A 20763-nucleotide genomic window follows, 5' to 3' on the forward strand; every position below is an offset into this window, starting at 1 on the left:
CTATTCAGTCCTCCCTGCATATTTTTTCTCCTCCTTTATCACCAAAATAAATCTTTGAGATATGGATTTTTATAATGCCCACTTTTCAGATCAGAAAACTAAGGCACAGAAGGGCTAAGTAATTTGCCTAAAATTTTTAAACTGGTTAAAAGCAAATGTTTTGGGTTCAGATGCCTTAGGTTTAAATTCTACATCTTCCATATACTAAGTATATTGTATCCTCAAGTTTTTGGAGCTCTTATCCTGTATAAATAAATAATCCTAAATTGTCAGACTTTCCAAGAAAACTACTCTCCCAGATCTTTAGCTTATGACTAAAAAAGGCTGTCTTCCGAGGGCGCTGTTTACTTTAGCCCTCAGTAATGGTGGCTAACCATTCTTCATGCCCCATGCACTTCAAAGCAAAGCAGACAAATTTGGAGTTACCCATTAGTATTTCCAGGGTTTATTCTTTCAGCTTGTCAGAGACTCACGACCAGATGTTATAAGCTGCAAATAAAGGTAACACCATCTCTCTATCCCTCCTTCTCACTTGAAGGACCTATTGAGGCTGTGTGTGGACAGAAATAATTTATTGAGGGTTTTTCAACCTCCATCAATCTGCCACTTTACCCCAGCTCCTGACATCAATGGTGGAGGTTTTATTTCTATGAAGACAAGCCACTCAACTCCCTGTCTGATTCCTGGACTTTCTCAAATCCACTGTCTTTCATTTTCATCTCCATTACATTTCACTATAAAATTTCACTATCCGACTATGAGTTACAATCTTTCCTGCTTTCTCACTCCCTCATTTCCTCTGTCCTTACACCCATTAATTTCAATTTTCTCAGTCAGATTTAGTTACCTATCTGAGTCAAGTATGGCTAATTGTCTGAATGACTTTCACATTAACACCCTCATTTCCCCTGTGCCTCATAACTTCATATTCTCCAGCCTCACATTGCTCATTGGCTCTACCTTGAAACACTTTTTTTATCCTTGGCCTGCAACTTTCAGAGAAGGTATGCCTCTGGCTCTCCCCTCTCTACTCCTCCACAAAGAATGAGCTGTCTGTGTTGCAACATTCCTCAAGTTCTGAAATATATGGGCTAGCCACTTTTCAAATATAATCACTTCAGTCGAGTCAACCTTACTAGATTTCTAAGGCAACCCATCTTTGCCAGACTACAGACCTTGAGTTGATCTGATTCATGTTACTTTTCCCTTCTCCAGAAGGAAGCATACTAGACATAAAGAATTTTCTTGTTACTGGTATCATATTGGAATCATGACTTAAAAAACAAACTCATTGTCACTGAGTCACTTTTAACTCATGGAGACTCTATGGGACAGAGTAGAAGTGCCCCCACAGGGTTTCAAAGGAGTGGCTGTTGGATTTGAACCACTGACCTTTTGGTTAGCATTGGAGCTCTTAACCACTGCACTACAGTGACTAAGCCAAAAAAAAAAAAAAACCAAACCTGTTGCCATGGAGTCGATTCTGACTGATAGTGACCCTATAGGACAGAGTAGAACTGCCCCATAGGGGTTTCCAAGAAGCACCTGGTGGATCCGAACCGCCGACCTTTTTGTTAGCAGCCATAGCTCTTAACCACAGTGCCACCAGGGTTTCCTACTACTGTGACTACTGCCTAATAATGCATGACTACCATATAGTCTTGATATGTGTTGCCTGTGTGTTTCTAGTCCTGGATAGAATGTGAGTCAATATCAGGCCTCTGTGTGACTATAGAGAACAAAAGATCAATGCTTTTATTTAAAGATAAAAATATTGAAATCTGAGAATATAAAGAACAGGCCCAAAGTTACCACTCTTAATGGTAGACTTATAGCAGGCATGAACATCTTTTAAACTCCTGATCGTGATCCTCACCAGCCTCAGCGGGCCTTTTGCTGTCCAAGATCTTGAGGTTAGAGGAAGGCTAATTCATCTGGTTTCTTACTTTCCTTTGCTTACATATTGACCTAGTCTTACCATATTTGTGTCCATCCTGCATGGGAAAATTAGAATACGCTGAAATCCTGGGCATTACTCTGATACAGGCATAGGGAAGAGAAGCAAGGACAACAATAACAGGGAAGAACAACTTGAGTGTTTCTCACCCAGGAACTTATTTCAGAGATGCGCAGCCTGTGAATTGTCAGTAACCCTGACCCAAGATGTCATTTTGAGTTACATCTCAACTAAAACATGAAAAGTGAGAGATTCAGGTAAGAGGGTAGCAGCAGAATATATTCCATAAAGGGGAAGCAGAATATGTAAAACCCCAGAGAGTAGAGAGTGAGAAGTAGTTGTGAGCAATGAAATATTATGCAAGCATGGCGCAGATGCTGAAGGCCTATTCCAGCATCTTGAAGAGTTTTGATTTTATCTTGAAGAGAGTGAAGATCACTGAAGGACTGCACGCATAGGATAGGATAAGAATGTGGGACACTGGAGGCAGAAAAAGAGGTGACAAAAATATAAGGCTTTACGATTGTGCACATTTTACTCTTGCAATGTCATGGATTGAATTGTGTCCCACAAAAACTATGTGTATCAATTTGGCTAGGCTATGATTCCCGGTATTGTGTGGTTGTCCACCATTTTGTCATCTGATGTGATTTTCCTATGTATTATAAATTCTCTCACCATGATGTTAATGAGATGAGTTAGCGGCAGTTATGTTGATGAGATCTACAAGATTAGATTTTGTCTTAAGTCAATCTCTTTTGAGATGTAAAAGAGAAGCGAGCAGAGAGACATGGGGGGACTTCATACCACCAAGAAAGAAGCACTGGGAGCATAGCACGTCCTTTGGACGTCGGCCTGGGGTGCACTGAGAGTTCTGGAGTTTCTACTGATCTCACCATCCCTCACAGTTCAGGGAGTCAGCCTCTTCTAGTTTGTGTTGTGCAGACCTGGGGCATCAGCTCAGCCTCCAGCAGCAGCCACCTAGTGGCCTCCCAGGCCTCCCTCACAGCATGCTGCCTTATTATCAGTATTGTACTTGCTGTTTTCTTTCACGTGAATTTTTTTGCATGATTTTCCTATCCCCCACCCCCACCCCAGACTATGTGCACCTGTGGGGCTGAGACCTCTTCAATCATTTTTAGTCAGTTTCTACATCCAGAGCCTAATGTAGCTCCTGTCATAGGATGTTTGGAGCATAGTTTTTGAAAGAATAAATGGGATGATCTCAGAGTCCCCCTTTTCTCCTCTGACCATCTCAGATTATCAGATGGGTGCTAAAAAAGGGAAGTACAAGTCTGAGGCAGGTGGGAAACCATAATGACCTCTGGATGACTCTTCCCTGGTTCTTCTTGCACCAGTAAAGCTTAGTGGTCACCAATGAAGAATAGGCTGCTGTCCACCCTGGTGGCCCAAAGTAGCACTGACACTCCACGCAGGAAAACCAAAAAAAAACAAAGAATATTTGTTTAGGTGCCATCAAGGGCTCTCCCAGTCTCAAGGCACGTAAAGGAGCAGAACCTGCAGGTTACATCACCAGTGTGAGACACCTTGGAAACTTTGCTCACCTTTGCCTCCACTGGCCCTGTCATGCCCAATTCACTCTGGAGGTATCCTCACCACAGCCAGGAGAATGATTCCAGCCCCACTCCCAGAGGAGAAGCCCATGGCGCCCACAAAAACTGGTCTTACCCATTGACCCCGGATTTATGTCCCAGTGTTCTGTCATGCTCTGCCCTACCCCAAGTCCTCAGCACTTCAAGCCCCAAGGCTCTTTTCCCAGACGGACCTCCAGGGAGTGGAAAACACTTTCTAAGGGCCGTGGAGTATGATTCATCGATGGAGGACTGTAGCCAATAGACACTCCTCTGAGCCTGTGGAAACCTTGGGATCATCCACTCTAAGACCCCCAATTTGTAGAGTAGGAAACTGGACTTTTTTCCCTACAGCCCCACCTCCATTATGCTGGGGGCCAGGGGAGGGCTTGCCCTAGTTCCTGATGCCCTGAGTAGTGTAATACAGGAGCCCAGACCCTGTCCTTTGAGGTTTCCCTGAGAATGGCTGCTTGGTACTCTACGAGGATGTAATAGTACACCCAGTATACTACAGAAAGAACATCTCTGCTGATTTCAGGAAGTGCTGGTAAAGCTCTTTGCCTTCAAGTCTACTTTTTCAGGCTTCTTTTTGTTAGTGTTTGTGTGGTGTATCTTTTTCCATCATTTTACTTTCAACCTCTTTGTATACTCATATTTTAGCTCTGTCATTTGTAAACAGAATTTAATTTTTGTATTCTTAAAACCCAGTTTGATTTTCTTTTTTGGCATTTGTTTTTTTTGTTGCTGTCTTTTTGGTGTTGTTTGTTTTTGCTTTTAATAGGAGGGTTTTTTTTATATTTGATGTATTTACTGATATATTTGAGTTTCAGTTTACCATTTAATATGTGCTTTTCTGCCTAGTGTTCTATGACACTTTTCCCATCTTGTCTCTTGTTTTTTATTCATTTTTATTTATTTACTTATTTTGTATTACTCATTTTTCTTTTTTCACTTCAAAATATCTTACTTTTATCTTCTCTCCGGAGAGTATGAGCTCAATTTACTCCCTTCATGATGATATGTACACACACTCCACAAAAATTACATACGTTTTAAACCTCATGTTAAAATTAATCTATACAGTTGATATTTAGATTTGCCCACATTTGTTCTTTTCATTACTCTTTATTCCTTCCTGCTTCCCTGAACTTCTATCTCAGGTCATTTTTCTTCCACCTGAAGAACACTGTTTAGTATCTTATTTAGTGTAGGTGTTGTTGTTGTTGTTAGGTGCTGTGGAGGCAGATCGGACTCATAGCAACCTTAGGTACAACAGAATGAAATGCTGCCTGGTCCCTGCACCACCCTCAGAATCGTTACTATGTTTGAGCCTATTGTTGCAGCCATGGTGTCAATCCATCTTGTGGAGGGCCTTCCTCATTTTTTGCTGACCTTCTACTTTACCAAGCATGATGTCCTTCTGAGGAACTGGTACCCCCTGAAACCATGTCCAAAATACATGAGATGAAGTCTCGCCATCCTCGCTTCTAAGAGCGTTCTGGCTGCCCTTGTTCCAAGACAGATTGGTTCTTTCTTCTGGCAGTCCACGGTATAGTCAATATTCTTTGCCAGCACCGTAATTCAAAGGCATCAGTCCTCCTTTGGTCTTCCTTATTCTTTGTCCAGCTTTCTCCTGCTTATGAGGTGATTGAAAATACTGTGGCTTGAGTCAGGTGCACTTTAGTCCTCAAAGTGACGTCTTTGCTTTTTAGCACTTAAGAGAGGTCTTTTGCAGCAGATTTGCCAAATGCAATACATTGTTTGATTTCTTTCTTCTTTTTTTTTTTTTTTTTTTGCCCTTTTATTTTTTTATTATACTTTAAGTGGGAGTTTACAGTTTAAGTTAGTTTCTCATACAAAAACTTATATACACATTATTATGCGACCCTAATTGCTCTCCCTATAATATGACAGGGCACTCCTCCTTTCCACCCCAGATTTCCCGTGTCCATTCAACCAGCTCTCTTCCTTTCTGCCTTCTCATCTCACATCTGAACAAGAGCTGCCCATTTAGTCTCATTTTTTTTTATCTACTTAAACTAAGAAGCACACTGTTCACGAGTGTTATTTTATGTCTTATAGTCCAGTCTAATCTTTGTCTGAAGAGGTGGCTTCAGGAATAGCTTTAGTTTTGGGCTAACATAGAGTCCATAGCCATGTCATCCAGGGTCCCTCCAGTCTCAATGTTATTTGATTTCTTGACTGCTGCTTCCCCGGACATTGATTGTGGATCTAAGTACAAGGAAGTCCTTGGCAACTTCAATATTTTTTCTGTTTATCATGATGTTGCATATTGGCCCAGTTGTGAGGAGTTTTATTCTCTTTATGTTGAGGTGTAATCTATCCTAAGGCTGTAGTCTTGGATCTTCATCAGTAAGTGCTTCAAGTCCTCTTCACTTTCAGAAAGCAAGGTTGTGTCATCTGCATAACAGAATTGTTAATGAGTCTTCCACCAATTCTGTTGCCACATTCCTCTTCATACAGTTCAGCTTCTTGCATTATTTGCTCAGCATACAGATTGAATAATTATAACAAAAGATACAATCCTTATGCATACCTTTCCTGATTTTAAACCACACAGTATCCCCTCGTTCTGCTCGAACAACTGCCTCTTGGTCTATGTACAGGTTCCTCATGAGGACAATTAAATGTTCTGAAATTCCCATTCTTTGCAATTTTATCCATAATTTTTTATGATCCACACAGTCAAATGGTTTGCATATCAATAAAACACAAGTAAATATCTTTCTGGTAATCTCAGCTTTCAGCCAAGATATCAACAGTGATATCCCTCTTTCCATGTCCTCTTCTGAATCCAGCTTGAATTTCTGGCAGTTCCCTGTCGATGTACTGCTGCAACCATTTTTGAAGGATCTTCAGCAAAATTTTACTTACATGTGATATTAATGATATTGTACAATAATTTCCATATTCTGTTGGGTCACCTTTCTTTGGAATGGGCACAAATAGTGTAGGTGTGCTGATGTTGAATTCTCTTAGTGTTTGTTTTAAAGAAAGATATTTTACCTGAGTTTAGAATTTGGCTGTTATCATTCAGCCGTTTGAAGATATGGTTCCATTATCTCCTGGCTTCCATTGTTTCTTTTGAAAATACTGCTGCTGTCAGTCTAAATGTTGCTCCTTTTTCAGTAGTTTTTTGTCCTCTGGCTTCTTTTAAGATCTTTTCTGCCTTATGTTTGGTATTCATCAATTCTACAATGATAGGTGTAGGTGTGGAAATTTACTTTTTCTTTTTTTTTAATTTACCTAGTTTGGTTTTCATAGGATGTCTTGAATCTGTAGCTTTATATCTTGAGTCATTTTTTAAATTCTCAGACAGTCTCTCACAATAATGCTTCTGCCTTACCTTCTCCTCCTCTCTTTCTAGGACACCATTTAACTGCATGTTAGTCCTTCTCATTTTATCCTCTATTTCAGAATATTTTTCCTTTATTTTTCTTCATTTTTATCTGTCCATGCTTTTTTTTTTTTTTTTACATATTTTGAGCTAATTTTTTTGTTACTAACTCTTTTTTCAGTTTGCCTAACTTGCTACCAAATCTATCCATTGAGTTCTTAATATAAATTAGTGTTCCTTTTCATATCTACTAATCCTTGTGCATAGTTTCCAGTTCTGTGCTGGAATTCTAAATCTTTTCATTTACCTATGTGAAATAGTACTACTAGTAATCTTAAATTCTCTTCCTAATAACTTCAGTTTGTGGGGCCTCTGCAGATATGTTCATAACTAGTTCTCGTTCATGTTGCCTTTTCTCCTCTGTACTTGCTTATTTTTTCTGTGTACCAGATATTTTGTTTAAAAAAAATTTTTTTAAATGATCTAACGTCTAAGATAACGTAATTTTCCTTCAGATATGACTTAGTTTGGTTTCTGCCAGGTACCAAAGGATATTAGTAATCTCAATCAGGGATTAAGGAGATGTGAAGCTGAGCTTCAATCCCTGCAAATTTTGGTCTATTTCCAGTTTACCCTTATGCCCACTATGCAGCCTTTAAGAATCCAAACTTAAAGTGTGTGAAGGAATGGGGTTTGGCATATCTTTACCAAGGCCACTTTCTCTTCAACAAGCTCTGGGCTGCAAATTCTTTTTCCCTAGCCTGTCTTGACTGTCAAAAGCATAGCTCAGCCTCCCAGCTACCTCTTCAGAATTAACAAATGCCATCAGGTGAAATGTGCTCCCAAATGCCAGTTTTACCACTCTGGATTTCTCTTGTCTCAGATCTCAGCCTAATAATTCACTATTAAATTAACTCTCCAATGCTTCAAGAAGATGTTTAAAGCCCATCTTTTCTAGGTCTCCATATCCTGCCGTTACCCCACAGCAGAAACCCTATAGACCCTGCGAATGGGTTTTATGGCCATTGTTTGGACTGGAGCTGTCGATATTCTTGTGATAATTTTTGTCCAATTTCTCTCCCAAACCCTACTCTACTTTTTCCAATATTTCTATATCAGAGGAGGAACTGAAATGATAGCTCCCATCATTCAAAGATCAAAGTAAACAGGGATGATGAGCTTCTAAGATCCCTCCAGTTTAAGTACTCCATTTGGCCCTTAGGAGCTGATGTGTGTAGGGTAAGGGTGAGAGTGTCACGAAGTCTTGCAAAGCAAGAATCTGAATACAAGAGAACAGCTATTCGTTTGAAAGTTAAGCAAAAAAAAAAAAAGCAGCAACTGGAGACCAGGATTCACTTCTCCAAACATTTCCTGAGTACCGGCCGTGGCCCAAGTCCTTTACTGTCCATTGGGGATGGGATCTCTGCTCTCACAGTCTCTAGTATAGAAGATAAATGTGAAAACAGATACTTACAACATTAAGGCTCTGATTTATGAAGTACTTGCTGTGTCTAAATTGACTCGACAGCAACAGGCTTGGGTTTGTTTTTTTTTTTTTTTGGTTTTACTATGTGTCAGATAAGGAACCTCCTGGAGCAATGGTTAGAGCACATGGCTACTAGCCAAAAGATCAGCAGTTCGAACTCACCAGCCGCTGCATGGGAGAAAAGACATGGTAATCTGCTCCAGTAAAGATTATACTCCAGGAAACCCTCTGGGGGCAGTTTTACTCTGTCATATAGGGTCTCTGTGAGTAGGAATGAACTCAACGGCACATAACAACAACATGTGTCAGATTTTTTTTAATGTGTTTTCAAAACCGGCTGTAGAAACAAATATTTGGAGATTAAGGACCTTATTCCAAGTCACACATCTATATGGAAAATGAATACAATTATTCTTAAATTTTTTTTTTTGTAACTTGAGACGTGACACACACAAATTTATTTATTTGTTATACTGTCTAACATTATTTTGATGTTATAAGTAGAACAGAAATTGTAACCCTGTTTTGTAACAAAATCCAAAGAGAAAGGGTGACTTATCCAAAAAATTACTTGTAAATAGAAGAATCAAGACTCAGATTTCAAGAGATTCATGCTGAATTTTCTAAAAATGTCCATGAAGGGAAATAATGGGGAGCTTTGAAGAAGCTGTGGTAAAGGCTAAGACCAAAGCTAAGGATTCACAAAAGAAAGAACAAGCTGCCCCAACTTATTTATCATTTGCCCTTTATGGAAATGTGCCAAGCTGATCACCCAGACAGAGAGAATAAAGACTGATTTATTAGGCTAGGACAAGTAACTAGGACACCCACAGATCAGTTTTGATTCAAATATTGACTAGAGCTCAGTATGAGACAATGATGGATGAAACAGAGAAACTATTTGGGGGCAGCCTTCTTACTATTTTTGTTATTAACATTGACACTTATTAGGCAATTATTATTTGTCAATGTGCTAACTCTTAAAAAAAAGTTCTAAAAAATAGGTCCATTTTTCACAATAAGTATTTTATGGACTAGAAAGATAGATCAATTTCCCATGGTCATATGATTCTTAACCATTCTAACTAGTTAGTTCCAAAGCAAGGATTATAACTTAGGAGCAGGAGTTGTACAGTCAGATTCAACTCTTCTATCCTGAATCTAAATTTCTATATCCCTACAGTTTTACTTAAGGTGTTGACAACTCTTTTAGCTTGAGCCTGCGCCAGGGAGAGAGCAATAATCTTCCAGAATTACCTGAGGATGTTAATTTGTGTTAAGGCAGCTGTTTCCCAGAGATGGTGGGAAAATAAATATATAGCTAGATGGAAAAAGTGGTCACAAAAATCAACATTTGGGGAGTGAAACAATCAATGTTACGCTTTCAAAATGGCACTTCAGCAGTAGAGAGGAGAATGAATAGGAGGAAAGTAAGACAATGACAGTAACTTACAGATGAGAGAAAATATTCTGTGAATAATTAAGAAATCTAATTGAGGGAACTCATAATCAAGATAGAATATTATGAGTCATGCGAAGTGATTTTAAATGTATCTCCCTGTACATATTTCAGAACTTCCTATAGAAAACATTAAAATCTTTGACATAGTTCCTGAAATTTTTCTTCCCACTTTCATTTAAGAATTTTTTTTTTTTTTTTTTTTCAGCACAGTGGTTAAGAGCTACAGCTGCTAACCAGAAGGTTGACAGTTCGAATCCACCAGGAGCTCCTTGGAAACCCTGTGGGGCAGTTCTACCCTGTCTTATAGGGTTGCTACAACAGCAGCTGGTGTGGTTCTTTTAGTAGGGAAAATGGGGAAATAAGTTGTTAAAACTAAATAAATACAATTGGCTACAAATTGTTCAAATGTAAAAAGTGTTCATACAAGATCCTTTTTTTTTTTTTCCAATCCACATAATGAATATTTTTAAAATTACAACACAGAAATTTGGCAAACTAACTCACTTATTGCTGGGTTAAAACAAACTGGAAAAATGCTTTGGGAAAACAATTTGATAACAGAATTACTGAGCCTACAGAACGGTTGATAATTTCCCTCCTGGGAGCCTAACCAAAGGTCGGGTAGGAAAAGAATACTGACAAATGTCTGTGCCACTTTGCTCTGAGGGAAAACTCAAACTAGGCTTCCCACTACTCTGGGATTTTTAGGTAAAGTAAACCACAGGAATGGACAAACAGCTACTGTGATTTGTGGTTATAAATAATTATTTTTAAGCAAACATGAGTAGGAAAAAAAGCAGAAACAGAATGAAAAATTACAGTACTGATAAAGGTTATATTTAAGTAATTGTCTTCTTTCTCCTTCTTTGTATAGCCTAGTTTTATACTAAGTTTTGAGTATATACATATATGTATTAGAAGCAATGATTAACCCCCCTCCAAAAAAACAGTGTCTATATTGGTCATACCAATATCTGATTTTTTTTTTTTTTTCCACATTTCTCTTGTGAACTCTATCCTGATATTCTCTTTGGAGCCATTGAGTACCTCAGGCCCAGAGGTGGGTAGACAGAGACCTGGGCCAGCCAACAGCCACACAAGGGAGTAGGAATGAATTCTGGGTTCTAGTTCTGAGAGGTAGAGTGGGATAGACAGTGAAGGCTCCTCCTAAGGGGGTAACTAAACATCCAGAGGGAAGGAGGCAGGTTTCTCTGTGCAACCCTTGGGAAATAACTAGCTATTTTCAGGACTGGATAAGGAGGGGGCATAGGAGAAAGTGGTGAAGAGACCAACATCCTAGCCTTCTTTGACTCTGAGCTGAAAGTGTCTGAGCCTCCAAAGAGTTGACCCCTGTAAAGAACTGAGCCTAGATATCTGTAAACAGCACCCCAAGGGGTAAGTACGTTCCAGAGAGGGGGCCAAAGTCACTGGAAGCAGTTTTCAATTTCCAGAAGCTACATTTTTCCTTTGATCCATGCAGGACTGATCTTCAAAGATCTAGTCAAACGTATAGGAAACAAGCTCAATATAAGTGGGTTTCATCACATCTTTTCTGTAGTGAAAATCGTGAAATTGTTCACTACCAGTAAGTAAGCACAAGTAAGCCTGTGCATACCTTGCTGTCAAGGGCTGTAAATTTGAAAAGTGGCTTTGATCCTGTAGGAAGGTGCTGTGGGGTTGGGAGAGAGACAGATGCCAGCCACACCTACAAGCACAATCTTTGATGTGGTGAAAAAATACGAAATCGTTCACTACAGCTGATCTGGTAAGCGTGATAAGCACCGTGCTTACTTTGTGTATTAGATAATCCATCCCTGATTATGCGTCTGTGTTGTGTGAAAGAAGGCAAAGAACAGAGGAGAGGAGTAGGTGAGGAAGTGAAACTGTGCCTTTTCCAGAAGCCAGGCATCGAACATTTGGCCTTCTGTGTATACACACACACAAACACACACATTTATATACAGTTTGCTTAATACATGAAACAACCCTAAGGTGCTATTACTCCTCTCATTTCACAGACTAGGAAACTGAATAAAAAATGGAGGCTGAGAGATTAAGTTGCCTAAAGTCGCAGAGCTGGAAATGGCGAAGTTAGTATTTGCACCTCTGTCTGTCTTGCTTCTAATCCGCATTATGCTTATTTGACCATAACGAAAAGTCTATTCCTGGAGCCTCAAACCCACCTTCAGAATGTCTCTCCCAGGACAAGCAGGCATGTCACCAGCGTTCAGGTAAGGATCCCCTTTAGTAGGTTGATGCAGAAAATATTTCTCTGACATTCAAACCACCACTTAAGGTGCCAATTGTCAACTTGGTGGATATTATTTGTATACATATGCTCACATTCTCTTCATTCCAGCCTACAACTTAATCATAGTATAATTGGCTTAACTGGGGCTAACACAAATCAAAGTTAGGCTCCTGGGTTTAAGGCTATCCTCTGGATACTGATTTTTTTGTGGTGAGTAGCTACTACCTTGGTTTGTCCCAATATTGAGTAATTAAACCCCTTTCTGCTTTAAGATTATGATCCATCACAATATTTTTACAGAAAACTTCAGACATCCCCCCTGATGTGTGATCAAATTGTTTATTGACCAGTGTTCACCTTAAACCCCTGCCCCATTCCTATAATTCCTGGACTTTTGATGTATCTTCTAAGATGGCCCATGTAACAAATACAAGGAAACTATTTCAATTTGTAGATTGTACATTTTTGGTCTAATCTTCATACTTAACACTAAGAATTCAGGAAAGGGAAGCTACTGCCATGTGATAAGAGTTCCACATTTATCTCATACAGTCATTATTCTACTCCTTTGCAGTACCTTTATCCCCATTTTATATATGAAAAAGGCTGAGACTTCAAGAGGTTAAACACTTTGACAAAACTCACAGAGCAATATGAAGATCTGAAATAGGAAATCTTGATCTGTTAGACCACAAAGTTAGTGCCCTGAATTGTCTTGTGGTGCTGCCTCCCAAGACCTTTATTTCTTTGCCATCTTTATCTGACAGATTCAGCATAACCTTATGTTTGACTCCTGAGGAACTGACTTTACAGAAGTTATCACTTATTTGCATAGTAAAGTACCCTATTCATGGAATTTCTGAAGAGTCAGTGAGAGTTAACGTAAAAAAGCACTTATGAACCATTTTAAAGTTTATAAAACTTTTATTCCTTTTCAGTACCTAGTCAATACCTGACCAAGAAGTAAGCAAACTCATAAAAACATGAACTGTGTTTTGAAGCCTGAATTAAGGACCTCCTTTGAGGCTACACTGGTGCAATGGTTAAGAGCTTGCCTGCTAACCAAAAGGTCAGCAGTTCGAATCCACCCCCCGCTCCTTGGAAACCCAATGGGGCAGTTCTCAGTTCTGCTCTGTCCTGTAGGGTTGCTGTGAGTTGGAATCAACTCGACGGCAATGGGTTTGTTTGTTTTGAGGCTACATTAGGGTATCTGTTATGCTTACACGATATGGAAATATATTTCCTACTTATAATTTAGATAAAAAAAAATTGAAATGTCATGGGCTTGTTTAAGACAATTTAGGAGGATTTTGTGATTATGTTCTCTTGCCTCCTTAACTATGGTATAGACTAGAGATAACACAGAAGGCTTTCTGGAAGAGTTATCTAGAATAGGCTTATCTAGAATGGGCCTTGAAAAATGGGGGAAATTTGCCTGGGTGAAAAGCAAGGAAGTGGAGAAGCCTTTCAACAAAAACATGTCTGTGTGAAGAAAGTCACTATGGCAAGTATGGGGTTTCTGAGACTTGCTGACCCTGCAGAAACCAGATGGGAGAGATCAGGAAGGTAGGCCTGAGGCGGGGAGGGCCTCAATCATGCTATGTTGTGTGTTCTTAGATTTTAAATGCTGAAGGAGTGAAGCCATAGGAGTCATTGCTAGATTCTTAGTTGGAGGTATCTGAAGGGCAGAAGGGCAAGAAGGTGCTGATCCACCCCCATGCCCACATCCTTTCCCCAACCCTCCCCATCTGTTTAAAGAGTAGAAACCAAGATGGTTGTGGTTAATAAGATCTCGTTGACTTTTATAGCAGTCCCTTCTTTTGAATCACTGCTACCAGACAATGGGCAAAATGTCCAGAGATTTGCTCATAAAACAATGTGCTTAATGTATGACTTCTCTCAATTGCAGGTGATTCTCAAGCTCTCAGCAAAAAAGTTTAATAATATTTCCTTAGAGTAAACTTTTCTGAAGGAACTTCATTTATTCTTCCTCATTCTGTTTATCCATGAAACCTGGGTTTTCTTTGAGACATTAGGACCTACGCCAAATGTGGTCATCTTTGAAGAAGTCAATTCATTTGACAATCTTAGCAAACTGGTACAAACCCAGTTAGAGAAAGGGGAAATTGTACTTCACCAACATGATATTCAAGGAGCCCTGGTGGTACAGGGGTTAAAGCGCTGGACTGCTAATCAAAAGTTGGCAGTTTGAAACCACCAGCTGCTCCTTGGAAACCGTGGGGCAATTCTGCTCTGTCCTATATGGTCGCTATGAGTCCGAATTGACTCAACAGCAGTGAGTTTGGGTTTTGGTTGGTGGTGCAGTGGTTAAACACTCCACCACTAACCTAAAGTTCAGCAGTTTGAACCCGCTCTGTGGGAAAAAGATGTGGCAGTCTGCTTCTATAAAGGTTTACAGAATCTTTATAGGCTCTTTCTTCACACAGCCATATTTCTGCTGAGAACCTTCCCTACCTCCTAGGTTTTTACCTAGGCAATTTTTCCCCATTCTTCAAGGCCCATCTTAGATCACCCTAGTGGATAAATAAGGAGGGAAAGAACATAATCACAAAATCCCCCCAAATTGTCTTAAACAAGCCCATGCACATTTCTTTCTTTCTCTCTTTTTTTTTTTTTTTTGTCTAAAAAAAATTGGGGGTGGAGGCAGTTCTCTGTCCTACAGGGTCACTATGAGTAAGAATCAACGTGATGGCAACAGGTTTTTTTTTGTTTGTTTTAATATTTTCCTTAGTAAATTGTCCCCTTACATGTTTTTGACTAGACTTTATTATTTATATGCTTATTTTTAAAACTCTTAGTCATTTCTAAATGATAGAATATACATGTATAATAAAGGAAAAAAGTTAAAAGCACCAATGAGCATACCTACCCAAAATCAACAAATACTAACTTGGTACAAATCTTTCTTTTTCTATTTAAGGGTGTTTTTTAATTTTTTTTATCTATGTGACACATACTTATATATTTTAATGGAATTATATCATAGCTTAATCTGCCTCCTGCCATCTCCTTACTTACCATAATATGATCTAAGCATTATTCCAGGTAAACACATAACTCTAAAAAAGTTATCAATAATTATAATTCAATGAATGGATGTACTAGAATTTAAGCAATGATTTTTTAACACATCTCGTTTCCAACTTTTTATTGCTATAAAAATCAGCAGTTGCAAATAGCTAATCAGTGTTTGTTATCAATGTTATTATTATTGTTATTCATACAGTGAAAAGAGCAGTATATGCGCATCCTGGGATAAGCACATTATATGGGTTTGAGTTTAATCATTGAACATAGAACTTGTATGTATTTACAATTTCCTTTAAGAAAAGTTCCCCAAAGCAAATCAACTAGGTCAATGGGGATAAACATTTTGGGGGACTTCTACAGTGTAGCAGGACAATTTCACAGTAAAATAATGAGAAGGCCTGTTTCTACATTTAACAAGGGGGTGATTTAACAAGGGGGTGATATCATGGACAGTTTCTTTTCCAAATATTTAATATATTGATTTTCAAGTTGGCATTCAGAAATCTTCTTCATTATAGGTTCCACCACTTGCCCAGGATAGAAATGAGAAGCTAGTCTACAGTTGCCAGAGGCAGTGTCTTACAAAGGCGTACCAGTCTAAAACTAAGACCTCCTGCCTACTGGCTACATCACATTCCCAAACTTGTTTACCTCTAATAATGTCTGCTCAGTGCCTACCTCCTTCTTGCTAACTGGCATCCCAGGGCTGGAATCCTTCCACATCTGGTTCTCCATTCCCTTTGGTTCCATGTACCTTGTGGCCGTGTTGGGGAATGTGACCATTCTACTGGTGGTAAGGGTGGAACGAAGCCTGCACCAGCCCATGGACTTCTTCCTGTGCATGTTGGCCATCGTTGACTTGGTCCTATCAACCTCCACCATGCCCAAACTACTTGTCATCTTCTGGTTTGGTGCCTGCTACATTGGCCTGGACGCCTGCTTGACCCAGATGTTCTTCGTCCACTGTTTCGCCACTATTGAGTCAGGCATCTTCCTTGCCATGGCTTTTGATTGCTATGTGGCCATATGTGACCCACTACATCACACATCAGTGCTCACCCATGAGGTAGTGGGCTGTTTGGGGCTGTTTGTACTCCTCCGGGGGGTACTTTACATTGGACCCGTGCCCCTGATGATCCACCTTAGGCTGTCCCTTTATCAGACTCAAATAATTGCCCATTCTTATTGTGAGCACATGGCAGTGGTTACCTTGGCGTGTGGTGACACAACAGTCAACAACTTATATGGAATGGGAATTGGATTCCTGATATTGACACTGGATTCAATAGCCATCACTGCCTCCTATGTGATGATTTTCAGGGCTGTGATGGGTCTGGAAACCCCTGAAGCCAAGCTTAAAACCCTGGGGACATGTGGTTCTCACATCTGCGCCATCCTTGTTTTCTATATCCCCATTGCTGTTTCCTCTCTCACCCACCGCTTTGGCCATCATGTGCCTCCCCATATCCATATCCTTCTGGCCAACTTTTATCTCCTCATCCCACCTTTCCTTAACCCAGTTGTATATGCTGTCCATTCCAAGCAGATCCGAGAGAGACTTCTACATATTGTTAAGGCAGGAGCTCAACCCAGGTGACTGTTCTGCATCTATGGCGCATATAAATGTTTAGTAATGGCAGAAAAGGCTTGCCTGTGGAAGCCTCTGCAATCCCCGGGTCTTATCTGATCTGTGGGGATAAGAGTTTAAGTGAAATGCTAGAGCCTATTTTGTTTGATCATGAGTTTTCTGTGTGGTGTAGACCCAACTTCAGGAAATGGAGAGGGAAAATTCGGGCATGAGTTTTGTACTACAATATCACTTTCCGTACCCATTTAACTTCATAAAACTAAGCACAATAAGCACAAGCATACAGACCACAAGAAGTAAAATTTCAATCCTCCACCCTTTTGGCAGATAATTTCTAATGTCTCTTTGACAGTGTCATAAAGCACAATTTCCAGAAGTTATGTTATACTCTAACACCTTCTTGAAGACAGTCTACAATTCTGTTAGTAAAGGTCTAGAAAATTTCGATTGCGTTGGCAAGCTCTTCCAGTCCTTTTACTTTCCCCAGAAAAAGATGGAGGCAATATGTGATAAATCTTAATCTAATGAGTCTTGAAACAAGACCTTACTGTCCACTGGAATTGAAGTCCTCAAACCAGGTTATACCCCAATTTAAATAGACAAATGGTTGTCCGATATCCCATATCTCCTTCTAATAATAGGGTTAACAGGGAGCAGGAAGGAGGAGACAAGGGAACGACTTTAGGAAATTTCATTTCAGAGGATCTGAATGGCATACGTGAAACTCAGGGAAGAAGGTAACCATAAAATATTGATACTAAGGAGATTGGGTAAAGGATTGAAAATCAGGGGGCAGTGATTGTTCACTTTTTTTAAATTCTGGCCTTCCATGCAGGAGACTCACATTTGATTCCCGGCCAATGCACCCCACGCACAGCCACCACCTGTCTGCCACTGGAGGCTCGCATATTGCTATGACGCTGAACAGGTTTCAACAGAGCTTCCAGACTAAGACAGGCTAGGAAGAAAGGCAGAAGACTTGATGATCCACTTCCAAAAATCAGCCAAAGAAAACCCTATGGCTCACAACAGTCTGATCCACATGCGTTCATGGCAATGGCACCGGACTGGGCAGTGGTTCATTCTGTTGTGCATGAGGCCACCATAAGTCGAGGGCTGACTAGACGGTAGCTAACAACTATGCTTATATGTTGTTAGTATATAAAGGTTTTATAAGCTTCCAACCTGCCCCAGCTATGCACAGAAGAAACAAGCAAGGGATTGTGACTACAAAGGAGCTAGAAGTAGAGTATCATTACCCTGGAGTATTTGTGTTAGTGTCAGAGGAAATCATGAGAACAGAGGTGGGAAACAAGGGAAAGGAGAAGTTTAGGTTCTTGCCACTCCCTTCACCTCCTAAGCTTCCACAGCTCCCAAATTTCTACACCCCAGCTGACACGGGCTTAGAGATCATCTTTCAAGGCTAAATAAGATAGAGAGGTGATATAGATGTACATATGGACATAGACATAAGTTTATAACTTATAAACAGTAGTCTCTGTGGAAACAAAAAGGTCACAAGATAAATGTAGAAGAATGCACTTGCGGAAGATGGTGTGTGAGGGCTTGTGTGAACAGTAAAGCTGCACTTGTCAGCATTAACATTAAGAATTCTCTAGTATCTGGTTTTGCATGAGAAAGAGAAAAACACATGTCAATATTCCCATCTCCCATTTCCTTTTCCATAACATTTCTTCCACTATGCTGGGCCCCTGGGTGGGAAGTTCAGAGATCACAATGCGTTGTGATTATCATTTCTTTCTCTGTCTCAGAACAGAAACATAGGTGTGGCATCCCTGCCTTAGCAGCCTGTGTGTCACCTATACTGAGCAAGGAATTAGCACATTCTTAATGCTCAATATTTAGTGGAGAATTAGTAACTGAGGAACTCACATCCTTGTTAAAGATATAAAATATGTCTATGTGCAAAAAAAGAGTTGTATGATGTACAAAGAGATGTCAAGGACATGTCTTATCCAAAGTGCTTAATGAGAAGGATTATCCGTGAACATGGAGAGGTCAAAAGAAGAAATCAAAAAATCTGTAGGTTGGTTCAAGTGAAGAAATAATTTTCCAACAAGCAGAGTTGTCTGACTTGGAATCGGTAGCACTGGAAGGTTGTAAACTCCCCAACACAGGAGTGTTTCGGCAAAAGTTGAACATCACCTGTCAGAGTGACTAAGGAGAGATTCCTGCATCAGATGTAATGCTGGTCCTCTCTCAGGTGGTGAGTTCACCAAGTTCCCAGTTACTTGGGATAGAAACTCGGATTCTCACAGTCTTCTCTTAAATAAATGAACTTGGAAATATTTTTGTGTCTCTAGGTGAGCTCGCCAGAAGATATTGGGTCAAGAATCTGACAAGAGGGAGGGTTCTGTAAAGAGACAGAAAAATCACCAACTCGAGTCCAGAGGCTATGAAGGGACACAAACCTGTGAGTCCTGATTAGAAAATTGTGAGTTTCAGGACACCATTTATTTTTTTCATTATACTGGGAAATAAGTAAACATGGAGATTCTGGCAACCCTCCACTTGCTATTATGCAACATTGGAACTGTCGTATACCGCTCCACACAGCCCATGCCCTCCATTTACACATCCTTTCTTAGGAATAGTCCTATGACTTGCTCACGAATCTGCTTCGTCTTGACACCATAGATGATAGGGTTGACCATGGGTGGGAAAAGCAGATAGAAGTTAGCAAGAAGAATGTGGACATGGGGAGGAGCCCGGCGGGCCACACAATGCATGACTGATGAGATGGCCACAGGTGTGTAGAAGGCTAGAATGGCACCTATGTGAGAGACACATATCCCAAATGCCTTATAGCAAGCCTCCTGAGAAGCAAGCTGTAGAACTGCCCGAAGGATAAAGATGTAAGATAAGATAACAAACAGCAGATCCAATACCACAATAAACATGGCCACAGCAATGCCATAGATATTGTTGAAGCATGTGTCTCCACAGGCCAGCCTTACCACAGCCATGTGTTCACAGTAGCAGTGGGCAATCACTGGGCCTCGGCAATAGTGGAAGAGTTTGAGCAGGAAAGGGAGTGGGGTCATTAGTGTCACAGCTCGGAGTACAGCAGCCATGACAATCCTGGTGATTAGGTGCCCAGTCAGCACCATGGTGTAGTGCAGGGGCTTGCAGATGGCCATATAGCGATCAAAGGCCATGGCCAGCAACACTGCTGACTCCATGATGGAGAAGGAGTGAAGAAAGAACATCTGAACCAGGCAGGCATAGAAGTTGATCTCCCTATCCCTGAACCAGAATATGGCAAGCATTTTGGGCAGTGTTGTAGAGGAGAGGACCAGGTCAATGGCTGCCAACATGGCCAGGAAGAGGTACATGGGCTCATGGAGGGCTGCATCAGAGCGGATGATGAAGAGCACGGTGCAGTTGCCTAGCAAGGACAGTGTATACGCTGAGCAGAAGGGGATGGAGATCCCGATGTGCAGGTGCTCCAGGCCTGGGATCCCCATCAATGAGAAGGCAGCTGGATGAGTTGAGGTCATATTGGAGGCTGACATATCCACTGAGAATTCTCTTCTTTCTTGCCTACTTCCACAGGATTCCTAGAGAGTATCTAGGGTCAGCAGAAGCACAGGGTTCAAGTTCAAACTCTCATCACCCATGTGGAAGTATTAGCACTTGTTCCCATTTCTAGACCGTAAAAGAAATTGGAAAATAATCCCAATGTCCATGGAGAAACGTAATAAGTCATGTTTCCTGCCCTCTAGGTACTTATGAAGTCATTTGGTGACTAAGATATTAAATCCCAATAAAGCTAGAACCACAATACAATAGAATGGAGGGAGAGCTTTCTGTTTTCTTCATGATGCCAAAGGCAGCCTTATAAAAGATGTAAATTTTGGCTTAAGTTAAATTTTTATCCAAAAATATTCATGGTCTCCCTATTGCCTCCCAACTCAACGTATAGTCCAAATTTTGAAAGGAGGCGTGTGTTTTCAGGCAGGGGGGTTGTCCTGAAATGTCAAGCTGTACGTAAAAA

At 40.3% G+C, this 20763-nt stretch overlaps 2 protein-coding genes across 2 annotated transcripts; one reads left to right on the top strand and one right to left on the bottom strand.

The window, feature by feature from the left end:
- Nucleotides 1-13526: 13526 nt before the first annotated feature.
- LOC100669997 (olfactory receptor 52M1-like) lies at nucleotides 13527-16996 on the top strand. Its single transcript, XM_010600942.3, has 2 exons — nucleotides 13527-13614; nucleotides 15766-16996. The coding sequence occupies exons 1-2, from the start codon at nucleotides 13527-13529 to the stop codon at nucleotides 16752-16754; spliced, it is 1077 nt and encodes a 358-aa protein (XP_010599244.3). The 3' UTR covers nucleotides 16755-16996.
- Nucleotides 16997-19336: 2340 nt separating this feature from the next.
- LOC100666971 (olfactory receptor 52K2-like) lies at nucleotides 19337-20440 on the bottom strand. The gene has a single exon (XM_003421523.3). It carries the CDS (start codon nucleotides 20279-20281, stop codon nucleotides 19337-19339), a length of 945 nt encoding a protein of 314 aa, XP_003421571.2. The 5' UTR covers nucleotides 20282-20440.
- Between the last annotated feature and the right edge of the window lie 323 nt (nucleotides 20441-20763).

This window comes from Loxodonta africana, chromosome 7, assembly GCF_030014295.1.
Source record: "Loxodonta africana isolate mLoxAfr1 chromosome 7, mLoxAfr1.hap2, whole genome shotgun sequence".
Lineage (NCBI taxonomy): Eukaryota > Metazoa > Chordata > Mammalia > Proboscidea > Elephantidae > Loxodonta > Loxodonta africana.